Genomic DNA, 16,574 nt, shown 5'->3' with positions numbered 1-16,574 from the left:
GTAAAGGCTTTTTAGCTATCTATTCTCCATTTTTCCCTTCACAGTTTATGGCCCTGGTGTCATGTGGAGACATGACTTAACTATGCCCTGATCATAAAAACAACTTATATTTTCTAATAGTTTCCTCTGAGAAATCTAATATTTTCTTCTAATTTCTCCTATCTTCTCTTCTGATGGTATTACAGATTTGATTTATTTTTTATTTTTGTAATTTTTTAACTTTACTGAGGAATAACTGATATCTACTTAAACTGTACAGTGTGATGATTTGATACAAATATTTACATTTGATACATTATACAAGATCAAGATAATGAACACATCCGTCACCTCACATAGTTAACTTTATTTTTTTTGCTGAAGTATAGTTGCTGTACGATATTATATAAGTTACAGGTGTACAATATAGTGACTCACATTGTTAAAGGTTATATACCTTATTTGTAGTTATTATAAAATGTTGGTTATACTCCCTGTGTTGTACAACATATCCTTGTAGCTTATTTTATACTTAATAGCTTATATCTCTTACACCCTTAACCCTATATTTATTTTTTAATTTCAAAATTTTCACTTACATTTACTTAATATTGTTAATAAAAAAATATTTTTAAAATTCAGAAAATATTTCAGAAATACAAGATGTCACTTAACTTTATCCAAATTTTTTAAACATTTTATGATATTTGCTTCATTAAAAAATTAAATGAGTGGATATAATTTAAGAACTTCCCCCTCCGCAGAAGTATTCATTATGCTCAACTCGGTGTGTGCTGTTCCTATACATATTAGATTTCTTCTACTTGTATATCAATAATCAATGCAGTGTTTTTGAGATTTGTCCATGTTGGTACATGCAGATATAGTTCATTTTAATTGCTTCGTATTATTTTACCGTTTGAAGAAGTCAGTTGCCTCATCTTATCTCCTCCTGCGGGACTCTGAGACGGTTTTGACTTTTTCATCATCAGAAACAGTGCTAAAGTGCATATCTTTACATGAGTCTCTTTGCATATATGTTAGTTTCTCTAGGTTCAAAGCACTGAAGTAGAATTCCTAGATCGCAGGCTGTGTTGCACATTCTTCTTTCTAGGTAACACGAAATGGGCTTCCTAAATGTTTACGTCAGTTATACTACTACCAACTATACAGAAGAGTTCCAGTTTCCACATATGCTTGCCTACGGGCATTTTCAGACTTCTAAAATTGTTTCAAAATAGATAGGCATGAGATGTTATCCCAGTGATGTTTTCATCTATATTCTGCATTTTTCTGAACAAGAAAAATTTAAATGGTCATGGTACTTTCCTATTGGTTTGCCTTGCAAATCTCTTATACCAGCCAGGAGCTCACTCTTTCACTTTGCTAATGATCTCTTTTTCTTTTCTTTTTTTTTGAACAAAGGTTTTAATTCCTAATGTACTAAGATTTATCAATCTTTCTCTTTATTCCTTGTACATTTTATCTTCCTTCCTTTATTTTTTTCCCTTTATTTTTAAAAATAAAATCCTCCCCTATTTCAATATTATAAGGAGATTTCCTTACATTTACTTCTAAAAATCTTAAAACGTTGCTTTCAGTTTTTGATTCGTTCAAAATTTACTTCTGTGCATTGTACCTGGTAGCAATGAAACTGTGTAATTTACTCTATAAATTGTCACAGTGGCCTTTTTCAATTGTCCATTCTTTCCTCACTGAATTGTAATTCTACTTCCATTATAGATTCCTATTTACATGTGGCCTACTCAAGGCTCTGCATTCTGTTCTCCCGGTTTATTTGGATATCTCTGCCCAACACTACACAGATTCAATTGCTTTAGCTTTATGATAAATCTTCATGTGTGACAGGATACAACACCTCCTGTTATCTTTTCCTTAAAATCATATCATCTATACTTAAACCTACATTTTTGGGACTTCCCTGGTGACACAGTGGTTAAGAATCTGCCTGCCATTGCAGAGGACATGGGTTCAAGCCCTGATCTGGGAAGATCCCACATGCCGCGGAACAACTAAGCCCGTGCGCCACAACTACTGAACCTGCGCTCTAGAGTCCATGAGCCACAACTACTGAGCCTGCGCACCACAACTACTGAAGCGCCCGCGCCTAGAGCCCATGCTCCGCAACAAGAGAAGCCACCGCAATGAGAAGCCCGTGCACCGCAACGAGGAGTAGCCCCCGCTCGCTGCAAGTAGAGAAAGCCCGCGCACAGCAACAAAGACCCAACACAGCCAAAAAGAAATAAATTTTAAAAATAAATTTATTAAAAAAAACCCTACATTTTAAATATTAATATTAGATTAGCTTTTTGTATTCTGTGAAAACCCCTTTGGGATTCTGATTAGAATTACATGGAATGTATAAGTCACTTTGGGGTAAGTGGATACCTTTATGGTACTGAGTCTTCCCTTCCAAGAATATATGGCCCATCTCTGCACTAATTTATCTCTCCTCTTTTATACTCTTTAACAATTGCTCCGTCGATATCTTACGTATTCCTTTTTAGATTTATTCTTAGATACCTTTAAAAAAAACTATTTTAGGGCTTCCCTGGTGGCGCAGTGGTTGAGAGTCCACCTGTCGATGCAGGGGACATGGGTTCGTGCCCCGGTCCGGGAAGATCCCACATGCCGCGGAGCGGCTGGGCCCGTGAGCCATGGCCGCTGAGCCTGCGCGTCCGGAGCCTGTGCTCCGCAGCATGAGAGGCCACAACAGTGAGAGGCCCGCGTACCGCAAAAAAAAAAAAAACTATTTTAAGTACTGTCTTTTAAAACTACCCTAAGAGTTGATGATGGATATGTAGGATTTCTATTAACTTCTGTATATTCATCTTATACCCAGCAATCTTCTAAAAGTTTGTCTAAACTTTCTATTTAGATGATCATCATTTGCAAATAATACAAACTGCTTTTTCCCCAACCCTTATATCACTTACTTATCGTAGGCTAGTTAGGACCAGAAGTATAAAAATAAATAGCAGCACTGACAGGCAGCATCCTGGTCTGGTTATGGATTTCAAAAGGAACGCTTCTACCATTTCACCATTAAGCACAATTTTTACTAAAGATCTTCCACGGCCACCTTTTATCAATTTAAGAAAACATCCTTTTGTTCTTGGCTGACTACATTTTTTTTTAATTATTGTGAATTGGTATTGAATTTTATCAAACGTTTTACTCTGTATCTGTTGAGTTTCTGTTCTGTGTTTAATCTATAACTGCTGTCAATTATTTTAATCGAGTTTCTTTTTAAAAAAAATATTTATTTATTTATTTGGCTGTGCCGGCTCTTAGTTGCAGCACACGGGATCTTCGTTGCTGTGTGTGTGATCTTTAGCTGTGGCACATGGGATCTTAGTTGTGGCATGTGGCATCTAGCTCCCTGACCAGGGATTGAACCTGGGCCCCCTGCATTGGGAGCATGGAGTCTTAACCACTGGACCACCAGGGAAGCCCCCTCGATTTTCTAATGTCAAGCAATCATTGCATTCCTGGAATAAATCCCACTTTAAATAAGCCTCATAAAAGTGAGTTGGCACCTGGCACCCAGATCTTAGTTTCAAATACCCTTGTCCATTAAATAAAACCAGTGCTCCTTAGAGAAATGGCTGATTCTAAGACTGCGGGAGGGAAATATACAAGATGAGCCTGAAGTATCTTGTAAAACTAGAAAGTAAGAAAGTGCTAAGAAGAAAGAGAAAAGAAAAGAAAGAAAAGAAAAGAAAAGAACAGGCAAGGCGAGGAGAGGAAAACAAACAAAAACAAGGACGACAGTGTGTGAGAGGGACAAGATTGCCAACTATAAGGGCTCCTAATGGCCAAAGCTGAACAAATAGAGCAACAAAATTACGTGGCTTATGTTGGTTTATAACCCGAAGTATAAAAGTAAATATCAATGCATTCATAGTAATATAAATGATTGAATAAATAAACAGGAAAGAACAAACAAATCTCCCATGTGGAAGAATTCAAAATAATTTACATAGATACTGCACGCTCAGGAGGAAGAGCACGACTGCACACTCCTTAAGCGTGGGCCATGCAGAGCGACTTCCTTCCAAAGAGGACGGTATGGAAGGGGGTGGTGGGAGAGACACTTCACAGTGCAAACCTGACAAATACTACCTCAGCCACGTGGTCAAGGTTCACCTAAATAATGATGAGTTATAGTGATAATACGCAACCTTGATACGATGTGATAAAAACGGCACTTTAACTTGTGGCCTCCCTCCCCCAAATCTATCCCAGTCTAATCATGAGAAAAACAGCAGACAAATCTCACTGAGACAAATGTCCCAAAATAGCTAACCAGGACTCCTCAAAATGGTCAAGGTCAGCAAAAACAAGGGAAGTCTCAGAATCTGCCACAACCAAGAAGAGCGTAAGGAGACAAGATGAGAAAATGTAATGGTTATCCTGGATAGGATCCTGACACAGAGCAAGGACATGAGGTGAAACGATGGGAATGGGAACAATGAATGGACTTTAGTTAATAATAATGTATTGATATTGGTTCCTTAGTTGTGACATATGCACCATACAACAATAAGACGTTAATAATTGGGAAACTGGGTATGAGGCATACAGGAAATCTCTCTACTGTCTGTGCAATTGTTTGGTAAATGTATAACTTTTCTCCAATGAAAAGTTTAGCTTTTATTTTTTAAACAGTGAGTTGGGGATACTTCTTTCATCTTCTTTCAGCACCAATTTGTATAAAATATTATCTCCTTCACTACAGGTTTGGTTGAACTCCTCTGTAAAATCATCAGAGCCTGGCAGCTTTCCAGGGGAGGAGGGGGTTAAGAAACTTTTTATCATGAAACATTTTAAACACTTGTAAAAGTAGAAAAATGTATAATCAACAGTCAACTTCAACAATTATCAAATATCGCCAATTTTGATTCACCTACACGTCCAGCTATTCTCCCCTTTCAGTATTATTTGAAGTAAACCCAGACATCACAGTATTTCACTGGCAAATATTTCTCTGCATATCTCTAAACAGTAAGAACTCTTTTGAAACACACGACCATAATATCAAGTTTATATCTATATATTGACAATAATTCTTCAGGTCAAATACCCAGTTAGTGGTCACAAGTCTAATTGTCTTATAATTTTTATGCGTATGTGGATAAATTAATGTTGCTGAAAACTGCACTAGTTTTTCATTTTGTACTTCATTGGTTTCTGGTTTTTATTTCATTATTTCTTTTCTCTCTTTATGTTTATTATTCTTTATTGCTGCTTGACTCAAATGACTGATTAATTTATAATATTCTCTTTTCCTATTACATACATTTAAAGGTGTATAGTTTTGATTTAACTACACTGCCTAAGTTTGTGTAAATGGAGTGTTTTCATTTTCATTCAGCTTAAATATTTTTAATTTCTCTTATAATTTATTTGCTTAAAAGTGAATAAAAAAAATATATATATATATCAGAATCACTTTGCTGTACACCTAAAAATAACATAATATTGTAAACCAACTGTACTTCAAAAAAAATTTTAAGCGAATAACAAAATATTTTATTAAAAATGTCAAAGTTATTCTGTTTTGAGGGATTATTATTGATTTCTGGTATTACTGACTGTGAACAGAGATCATGAAAAGTATGACATTGATGTATTTGGGCAATAAGTATTTTATAGTATAAATTTTATGAAAGCAATGACTTCATTTTATTCTCTCTTGGATAAGCTGAACAGATAAATGAACAAAATAATACGCAGGGCCTATTTCCAAAGTTTAGCACATATACAGAAACATGTCCTAAAGTTTGGCATCTACCGTTCTAAACTCTTAGAAAGACACGTCTACTTGGCTTTTTAACTTATGAAGTTGGCTGTTGTGAACAAGAGAAAAACACCCCTGGTTCTATTTCCAGAGATGTATTATGGCTATATTTCAGCTAATGATAAGCACTGTGAATGGTGTGTTGTCCAAGATGCTTCTCTTCTTTGGATGATACTTTAAACTCAACTGCCATGACCGCTGCTAACATTAATATGTTAATACAAGGAGACACGTCCAAGCTTCCCATGAGACTATAACCAAGTTTTCCCAAAATCGGTTGATTTACATACACTAATAACAAATGATCAGAAAGAGAAATTAAGAAAACAATCCAATTACATCAAAAATAATAAAATAACTAAGAACGAGTTTAACCAAATGTAACGCTGAGACAATGATGACAGAAATTGAAGAAAAAACAAATAAATGGAAAGACATTCTGTGCTCATGGCTTGGAAGAGTTAATATTGTTAAAATATACACACTACCCAAAGCAATCTACACATTCAATGCAATTTCCATCAAAATCCCAATGGTATTTTTCATAGAAATAGAACAAGCAATCCTAAAATATGTATGAAACCACAAAAAAAATGTGAATAGCCAAAGCAATCTTGAGAAAGAAGAACAAAGCTGGACACATCATGCTTCCTGATTTCAAACCATATTACAAAACTATAGTAATCAAAAAAGTATGGTGTTGGCATAAAAATAGACACATAGATCAATGGAACAGAATAGAGAGCTTAGAAATATAGCCACACATATATGGTCACTTAATCTATGACAAAGGAGGCAAGAATATACAATGAGGAAAAAACAGTCTCTTTAATAAATGGTGTTGGGAAAACTGGACAGTCACAAGCAAAAGAATGAAATTGGACCACTATCTTACACTATACACAAAAATTAACTCAAAATGGATTAAAGACTTGAACATAAGACCTGAAACCATAAAACTCACAGAAGAAAACACAGGCAGAAAGCTGCTTGAGATCAATCTTGGTGATGATTTTTTGGATTTGACACCAAAAGCAAAGGCAACAAAAAGAAAAATAAATAAAGGGGACTACATCAAACTAAACAGCTTCTGCACAGCAAAGGAAACCATCAACAAAATTAAAAGGTAACCTACTAAATGGGGGAAAATATTTGTAATCATATATATGTTAAGGAGTTAACATGCAAAATATGTAAAGAACTCGTATAAGTCAGCAGCAAAACAAACAAACAATTCAATTCAGAAATAGGCAGAAAATCTGAATACAGGCATAGCTTGTTTTTTTGTGCTTACTTTACTGTGTTTCATATTTGTGTTTTTTACAAATTGAAGGTCTGTGGCAATCCTGTGTTGTCAGATTATGGTTAACATATTTTAGCAGTAACGTACTTTTTAAATTAAGGTATGTATTTTTAAAAATACATAATGCTATTGCACACTTAACAGACTACAGTGCAGTGTAAACATAACTTTTATACGCACTGGGAAACCAAACAATTCATGTGACTCACTTTATTGTGATATTCGCTTTTTTGCAATGGTCTGGAACCAGACCTACAATATCTCCAAGGGACATCCGTAGACCTTTTCCCAAAGAAGACATATAGATGGGCAACGGGTACATGAAAAGGTACTTAATATAACTAATCACTCAGTAAGTGCAAATCAAAATCACAATATGATATCATCTCATACCTGTTGGAATGACTATTCACAAAAAGACAAGAAGTAAGTGTTGGCTAGGATGTGGAGAAAAGGTAACCCTTGTGTACTATCGATGGGAATGTAAATTGGTAAAGACTCTATGGAAAACGATATGGAGGTTTCTTAAAAAATTAAAAACAGAACTACCATATGATCCAGCAATTCCACTTCTGGGTATTTATCCAAAGGAAATAAAATCACTACCTTGAAAAGATATATGTACCTCCATGTTTGTTTCCACATTATTTACAATAGGTAAGACATGGAAATAATCTAAGTGTCCATTGATGGATGAATGGATAAAGGAAATCTAGTATATAGTATATACAACGCAATATTACTCAGCCATTAAAAAGAAGGAAATGCTGTCATTTGCAACAATGGATGGACTTGGAGGGCATTATGCTAAGTGAAATAAGTGAGACTGAGAAAGACAAATACCACGTGATGTCACTTAGATGTGGAATCTTAAAAAAAAAAAAGACAAACTCATAGATACAAAGACAGAGGCAGGGAGAGGGGAGGGGTGGGCAAAGTGGGTAAAGGGGGTCAAACGGTACAAATTTCCAGTTATAAAGTAAGTCCTGAGGATGTAATATATTGCATGGTGACTATAGTTAATAATACTGTATTTTATATTTGAAAGTTGCTAAGAGAGTAGTAGATCTTAAAATTTCTCATCACAAGAAAAACAGTTTGTAAGTGTGTGGCGAAGGATATTAGCTAGACCTACTGTGGTGATCATTTCCCAAAATACAGGTAGCCCCCGCGTTCTAAAAGTGTGCTTTGCACGACTTCACTTTTATGAAAGACCTGCATCTGTACTTTTTTCCACTAACCAAAAGAAATCCAAAGCATATGTTTACTATTACAAAAAAAGGTAATTGTGTCTCGCTTTACATCATCTCAGCTTACCAAAGGTTTCATAGGAATGCTCTCTTTTCAGATAGCAGGGGAAACCTGTATACATATATTGAACCATTATGTTGTATACCTCAAATTAATATAATGATATATGTCAATTTTTTCTCAAAAAAAAAAGAAACACAAAAATAGGTTACAGGTTAGTTCACCCTGTAATCCTAACCCTCCTCCTTTGACTACTAGCAGTTAGAAAATCAGTTGTATCACCCACTGCGCTGCTGTGAAACAAAACTAAACACCTGTCCCCAGGAAATCTAGCAGTAGGAATTGACATGTTTAGGTACTACAGCTTCAGGCCCCCTTACTTCTGGGTTTCCAAACTCTGAATCTCCCTTCTCGGCTGCCCTCTTGTCTACCAGAAGCCAGACAATACAGCTGTGCAGCAATGCCAAGAGGAAGGGCACACTGGGCAAAATCCTGAAAACTCACCAAGGCAATATCACCTGGGTTGTTTGCAATGTTCCTATTTCTACAGGCGTCTCTTAAGTTAAAAGAAATTATCTCTTCTTGTTTAAATAACAGTTATTTAACACTGTGACTTTTGCTTTCTACAAATGACTAAGAGGGAAAATAAACTCACATGCTGCACAGGGTAGGGGACCAACAAGTTAAAAATAAGACTAGGACTAAAGCTCTCAAACACTATGCAGATACTTGAAGAAGAGAACCCTGCAGTTAAACAGAGACCCACTAGAAACTGTGGGTCCACAGGCATGAAGTTTCTTTAATGTGTTTTTGTATCAGTGAATCCAGCTAACTCCAGTTATCACCACCGCTGGCTGTTCATACTGTGGCACTGAATGAATAAGATCTGGCGAGGGATTCTGCTGACCTAAGTTTGCCCCATCCTCCAGCAAGGAAGTCACAGAGTGTCCAAGGATTCTGATCTCCCTACTTCCTCCAACTCTTCTCTGCTTTTTCTCAAATTCCTGATACAACTGTCAAATATTCTAATCTTTGACAGTTACCCCTTGGATGTTCTTGTGCAAAAAGACAAGAGGATATGGTTTTGAATTTAGCTGATGGTACAGGATGGTAACACCCAGTCAGTGTCTGAATATCCAGCTGTAGGAAAAAAGGGAATCCTCCAACAGGTTAAATGGGGATACTATGCTTCCTTAGTGTCTTGAGATGAGTAATCAAAAATGGATATTTTTCTTTTCCCCAGACAGAATGGGATGAAAAGGAACCATACAGTGTTGCTAACTTTGCATAACTAAACCAAACATTTAAAAAATTATGTTGGGCTTCCCTGGTGGCGCAGCGGTTGAGAATCTGCCTGCCAATGCAGGGGACACGGGTTCGAGCCCTGGTCTGGGAGGATCCCACATGCCGTGGAGCGGCTGGGCCCGTGAGCCACAATTACTGAGCCTGCGCATCTGGAGCCTGTGCTCCGCAACGAGAGAGGCCACAACAGTGAGAGGCCCGCGCACCGCGATGAAGAGCGGCCCCCACTTGCCACAACTAGAGAAAGCCCTCGCACAGAAACGAAGACCCAACACAGCAAAAGTAAATTAAAAAATAAATAAATAAAAAATTATGTTTGGTAGACTATTAGTGTTCTTGAGATACTGATAAAAAACAAAGACAAACTCACAGCGGTAGAAGTGACATTCTTTAAAAAAAATTTAATATAAATGTAAAAAAAATAAACATATTAAGCCATTTTTCATGTCATTTTGAAACAGTCTCTGAGGTACTCCTGTGTCATAAATACATATAAAAATACTTTTTTTAAAAATCCAAATACATATTTTTAACTCATGAACCCTGATTGCTATTCAATAAATAAAATTATCTTTTTAAGTTTGGATAAAAAAGAATAATCAGAAAGAATTCAGCCTATAAAACATTAAATAGACAAATTTCTAGTAATTAAAACAATTTAGGCTATCGTAAGAATAGACTAAATAAGGTTAGTAGAAAAGAATAAGCCATCCAGTAATTGAGGCGTATTGATAGGGATTGAATTTGGAAGATGGTAAATGCGACAGTAAAGGTTAGATACTAGTTAATTTCCCAACATCATTTATTGAACAGTTAATTTGGGCAAACACTCATTTTGATCCCTACCTCACACCAATGTAATTCCACCTAGAATATGCAAAGGTTTACATATAGAAAAATAAAAACTATATGCATTCTAGAAGATACTGGGAATGAATATACTCTTGGGGTAAAAGGGGCCTTTTTTACATATAACAAAGTTTAAGATGACATCAAAGTCTTATGGACAGAAAAGATCTTGCAGTAAATTGAGCCAGTGAGAGAAAACACAAGCTGAAATACAATCTCCCAGAATAAAGAGAAACATGATCTTATAGCAGTTTGTGAAAAATACTGAAAGGTAAGTATGAAAACAATGGCAATAGTTATTTCGTGGAAGAACAAAGAAACAAATAGGAAACATATAATATACTCAAAGATAGCTTTCCCAAATAAAGACCTGAGTTAACAGAACAAAAGCACAGACAGAATTGTTAAAAACCCATAAAGGAATGTGTCCACGGTCATATAGCTAACTACTGATGGAGCCGGACTTTGAATCCAGACTTGCCTCATTCCCAAATCCATATTCTTTCTTATTTCCACATGTGTCAATCAGCCAGCAAAAAGAAATCTTTCTACATGCAGTGCAGTACCCTGAACTGAATCCTAAATCAGAAAGGGGACATTATTGCAAAAACTGGTGAAATTCCAAAATAATCTGGAACTTAGTTAATGGTTATGTGCCAATGTTAATTTCTCAGTTTCTTTAATTACACCATAGTTACGTCAGTATTAACACTAGAAAACTGGTTAAAGAGTATGCAGGTGTGAGACTTCATGGAAGTCTAAAATTGTTCCAAAATAAACAGTGTGTTAAAAGAAGAAATCTCTCAAAAATGATGCCTTGGGTACTACCTTAAAAACTTGTAAGTAGAAAGATTTATTGCATAGTCAAATTTTTAAAAGGCCATGTTTTGCATTAAAGACTTCGATTATAACAGGTTCACTGATGGTTGTTAAAATAATTATCTGCTTCAATTATACAGCATTTTGAAAATACTTGTATAACGTTTTCCATACATACCATTTTTCCTTTCATGTGGATAAAACATAGCATACTGTGAATATTATTCTTTAAAAGCATAAGGTGATCTGGTTGCGATGAACTGCTTTCCATTTCTGCTAAAAATGTGACAAAAGTTCTGGGCTCATAACAGCAAGAATTAAATTTAGAGGCTTAATAGAACTCCCTGATTTTAGGAGCTGTCAGATACTGAAGGAATCAGGCCTTCAGAAATAAATGAATCCTAGGAGCAGAAAAGCTGAAGCATATAATTAAGTTGAAAATTCGGGATGGGGGATGACTAGGTAAGGAAAGAGGGGGAAAAATACCAAGAAAGGGGGAGAAAAAAGCAAAATAAAGGACATGAATAAAAATCAGGGCTTAGGTGTCTCTGAAGAATTGAGATGTGATCAATTACGGAATTGGGGGAAACAGTCGTATGAACAGTAGTAAATCGGATGGCATCAGGGCACTCACTAAAAGCCTTCCAGTGGATCCTGTCACTCAGAGCATGAGCCAGAGATCTCTGGGGACCTTGATGACATACTCCTCTGCCCCAGTCACTTCTCTGAATTATCTTCTACTGTTCAGCCTCTCCCTCATGCCCTCCAGCCATCCTGTTTCTCCATGCTGTTCCTCAGGCAATGCAGGCCTTTGAACTTGCTCACCTCCCCGCCAGGAACGCTAACCCCCCGCTGGAACTACCATCATGGTTCATTCCCTCTCCTCCTCAACGTCCCTCTAATACTAACTCTTCAGTGATTTACTACCGAGAACACTCATACTGATCCCCTAGCATCCCACTTTCCCCTACCCTGATCTTATTTTCTCATAGCTGCCTCCACCATCTGACGGTAATTCCATCAAACATCTGTCTCCCTAACGAGTAGAATGTAAGCTCTCAGATGTTTGCCTGTTTTTTCCACTGATGCTTCCCCAATGCCTAGAATAGTGCTGGGTAGGGTTAGGGTTAGGTGCTCCATAACTTATTGGTTAAATCGGTCAATACATAAATGTGATTTTTCATTAACATTATTTGAAGATGAGTAACAAAACACTGGTAACTTTTCCAAAGTTGGTTTTTGAGCAACCAGAGTCACTTTTTGTTTGCCTGTGTTTTCTGGGTATTTTCTACACTGAACAATAACTTCTATAACGTTTTAAAAGGGGGTTTCGTTTTATGAAAAACTCGACAGTTATCTGTCTGAGATGATTTCAACTCAGGCTCATTCAATGTCAGAATCAGAAAGATACATTCTTTAGGGGCCTGTTCTTATGAACTTAAATAACATTTAGTTATTACCAGAAAAATCTTCCCATTATCAAAACTTTACATGAACAAACGCTCATTCGCAGGACTGCAAATCATACAATCCCAACTTCCGCATTTTAAGGATGAAGAAACAGACCTAGAAAAGCTGTCACTTCTTCACCTTCACTTTGAACATAGCCGATGAAGTGTTGAACAGGAGCTAGCTAGCCTGAACAAAGATGGAAACATTACAGAATGGCCTAGCTCAGCAACATTTTGCAATGCAGTAAAAGTCCAGATTGAACATTTTCAGTTCACCGTTTAACTAAACCTTCATTTTCTTCAACTTATTCCCATGTCATTGCTCAAAGATGCTTGCGAGCAGCTTCATCGTATTCTTGGAACAGTCAAGATTCTCTTTGCCTTAAGATCACTAGCAGAGCAAACAACATGATCACCAAGTATTTTAGCAAGCTCAAGGGCCACGGAACCTTCCAGAATCCACTCAACAGTCAACCTCTTGTTCCAGCCCTCTGCCTTCCCTCTTGAGAGAAGTTCAAGGCCAGCCTATTTTACAAATTTCTTACACTTTTCAGCAGATGAATTGTCAATTAACTCTCATGAAATCAAATGGAAGCAGCTTTCAGGGTCTGAAAATGCGTGGCTTCTCTTTTCAAAAAAGCATTAGCTGAAAAGTTGCACGTGTGCCATTGTTTTGCTATACGTTTGGAAAAAATCTGATGTCATATTTTGTTCTCAGAGATAGCAGCAGCAGTTAACCCACACAAGTCCATTCCCCAGGTCCCCCGACAGCCATCTCTGATACTAGAGGGGCACACAGGCAGATACTTTGGCAAAGAAAGTCTACAAAATGAAGTTGCTACAGGCCAGAACAACCGTGTTGATTTTTAGTACAATTCAAGACACAAGGAAACATCAGTTTCCTAAATGGCACACGCTGAAATGGACAGGGAGATTACACCACAAAGAGTGGAGAGAAGGAAGACGCTAAAAGACAATTACGTTAGCAAACAGCTTGGAGAGAAGGAAGACGCTAAAAGACAATTACGTTAGCAAACAGCTGAGTGTTCTTTTAGGCTGTTTATTTTTCAGGTTCGAAGAACTGAGAGGCTTGAATTAAGTTGCACTGTCCTTGTCTGAAAAATCTGAGAGCGCTCCTTTACGGACATTGTGCTCACAGCTGGAAGCCTGGGCATCCAGTAGACCTTCAGGATAAATAAAGCCGTACAACCCTTTGAACATCTGAACATCCTCCTTAAAGCTCAAAGAGTTCTTTTTCCCAATTAATATTTCCCTCTCTCTCAGCAAATGGCAGATCTGTTTAAACTGCACTATAAACACATTATTTACCAATACAGCACTCAGTTTGCTACAAGCAAATATTTTCCTTTGAAATCCTTAACGAGACAAAAATGCCTTTCAAGCCAGAGACTTCGGAAGGGAGGTTGGGAATCAGGACAGACCAGCTGGGACTTACCATGGCCCCCTCACTTCTTCTTTGGGCAACTTCTCTCTGCAGTCGGGCCACGGCCAACTTCTCCCTGGAGAAGCAAAAGCACGTGATTAGTTGACCATCCTTCTCAACGCAGAGGTACACCGGCCTGGCTTCAACACATTCTTCTGAGGTCTCCAGAGGAATCCCTTCCTTGGTTTAGCTCACTTCCTCCACTAAGCTTTCTATAAATATTTGAAGTGATTGGTCATGAGTGCATTGTTTTCACTGTGTGTCATGAAAGAGCTCTTTTGCCTTGGATTTTATAATAGCCAAACGAATGCTCAATGCCAACTCAAAGCTTCCCTTTAAGTTCATTAACATATATCATTTGTAAATAAATTTTCCATGGCTAAAATATTTCAGTTGTTCTTTCTGTATCAAGTTCGCTCATAAATATTTTCGTTATTCTTATTTATTTTGTTGCCCTGTGCTGATAACTGAATTTAATAAAGCAAACAAAATGTAACTCTGTACCGTTCTCGAAATAAAAATAGAAAATCCTTTGCAGGCTTGCTACATAACAGGCATGGGGCTGAGCATTTTACCTGATCTCATGTGAGCCTGAAAACAGCCCTATAATAGGTTTTATTATCCCCATTTCAAAGATGTGGAAACTGAGGCTAAGAGAGGCTAAATAACATATGGACTGTTCATATTTTCTATTTCTTCCTGATTCAGTCTTGGAGCCTCCAACTGGTAAGTAGTAATATTACAATCAAACTTTAGGTTCTCCTTAGTTCAAAACCTAAATAAAAATTCTGCATGTCATTTTTCAGGGTCTAGGAAATATGAAAATATGGAATTGAAAGTCAAATTATTTAAGTATTCTTTAGTTCACAACAGGGTTCATTTTGTGTCCTCTATAATTGCAATTCTGATTCCTCTTACAAAAAAATCTAATATTAACCAAAATTTTAAGACTACTTTGTAAAGTGACAGATATCTTCATTTTGGCCAGCTTTTCAATTATTCTTAAAACAGCTGAGAGAAGAAGTAGGGATAAGTGAACTCTTCCAGTAATTCTCAAATCTTAGTTCGAGCAAGAATTTTCTCTGAAATCCTCTACTGCTATCGAGGTGTGAAGCTATTGCATCCCTCAGCCCTCCCTCTACACAGGATTCAGCTACACGCAAACAGAGAGGAAGCAACCTGAATCCCAGAGGAGGGAGAGGATTTCTCCCCTTCTAACTGCTTGTGTCTTTGAAATGCCCAAGACTATCAAGAAGGCATGTATTGGGTTGGCCAAAAAGTTCATTTGGGTTTTTCAGTAAGATGTTAACACAAAACCTGAACGAACTTTTTGGCCAACCCGATATTTTAGTTTGGTTAAAGTGTAGTAGCTTTTTAGTAGGAACAGTTCTCTCTCTGAATAAACACCTAAAGACAGACTAGAAGGAGGAAAACTAGAGTCAGGAGACTTTTGGCGTATACAAGTTTTGGGAGCCTAGAGCAGGACCTGTGCTTATACCCTATGAGAGGGGCAAAAAGGTAAGCAGGAAGAAGCCAGAGAGAGATGGGGTCACGTGCCTCTTTTAGAGGTAAACAAGGCAGAGAGCCTACACGTGTTCTCTGACCCAAGTCCCGATGAGCAGATGAAAAGGCAGAGGGAAGAGAAGAATGCGACACACTTCTGGCTTAATATGAAAATTAAACACGTGGCAAATACTCATGAGGACAAAAAAATAGAGAAGAACACACTTTATATTCTATGACTCAGTAAGTCCACTCTGAGGTATAAACTCAACAGAAACTCATATATATGTTCACTAAAAGGCACGTACTAGAATGTTTATAGGAGGACTACTTGTAATAACCTTAAACTGAAAATGCACACACCCATTAACAATAGAATGGATAAACCTGAACATAGTTATACACTGAAATACCATAAACTACTGAGAAGGAATAATCAAGACCTCATCACAACAATACCATTGAGTGAAATAAGCAAATGCAGAAGAGTATATATTTTATGATCTCATTCATGAAAGTTCAAAGACGGCATTAACTCCTACCTAGTTTGATAAGGTGAGAAAAAGAAATTAAAGACACAGATAACAAAAAGGAAGAGGTAAAATCGTTTATATTCACAGATGACATAATTTTCTAACCAGAAAATCCTAAGGAATTTACAAAACAACAATACAGCTAATAATTTAGCAAAGTCACAGGATACAAGTCAATATACAAAAATCAATTCTGTTTTTATGTATTAGCATCACACAACTGGAAAATTAAGTTTAAAGAATCTGTAATAATATAAAATACTTAGGGAATAAATGTAATAAAAGACTTAAACTGCTACATAGGAACCACAAAACA

The 16,574-nt window shown here is 36.8% G+C and overlaps 1 protein-coding gene across 1 annotated transcript in view; it reads right to left on the bottom strand.

The window, feature by feature from the left end:
- NCKAP5 (NCK associated protein 5) overlaps positions 1-16,574 on the bottom strand; it is an 870,988-nt gene that overhangs the window by 516,770 nt on the left and 337,644 nt on the right. The window contains exon 3 of the mRNA XM_022590669.3: positions 14,235-14,298. Coding sequence (XP_022446377.2) covers positions 14,235-14,298 — 64 coding nt within the window. The remainder of the gene's footprint in view (positions 1-14,234; positions 14,299-16,574) is intronic.

Source organism: Delphinapterus leucas, chromosome 8 (genome assembly GCF_059928025.1).
Source record: "Delphinapterus leucas isolate spDelLeu-1000000601 "Yukka" chromosome 8, BTC_Dleu_Yukka2, whole genome shotgun sequence".
NCBI classification, from domain to species: Eukaryota; Metazoa; Chordata; class Mammalia; order Artiodactyla; family Monodontidae; genus Delphinapterus; species Delphinapterus leucas.
This window is presented reverse-complemented; position numbering and strand designations above follow the sequence as displayed.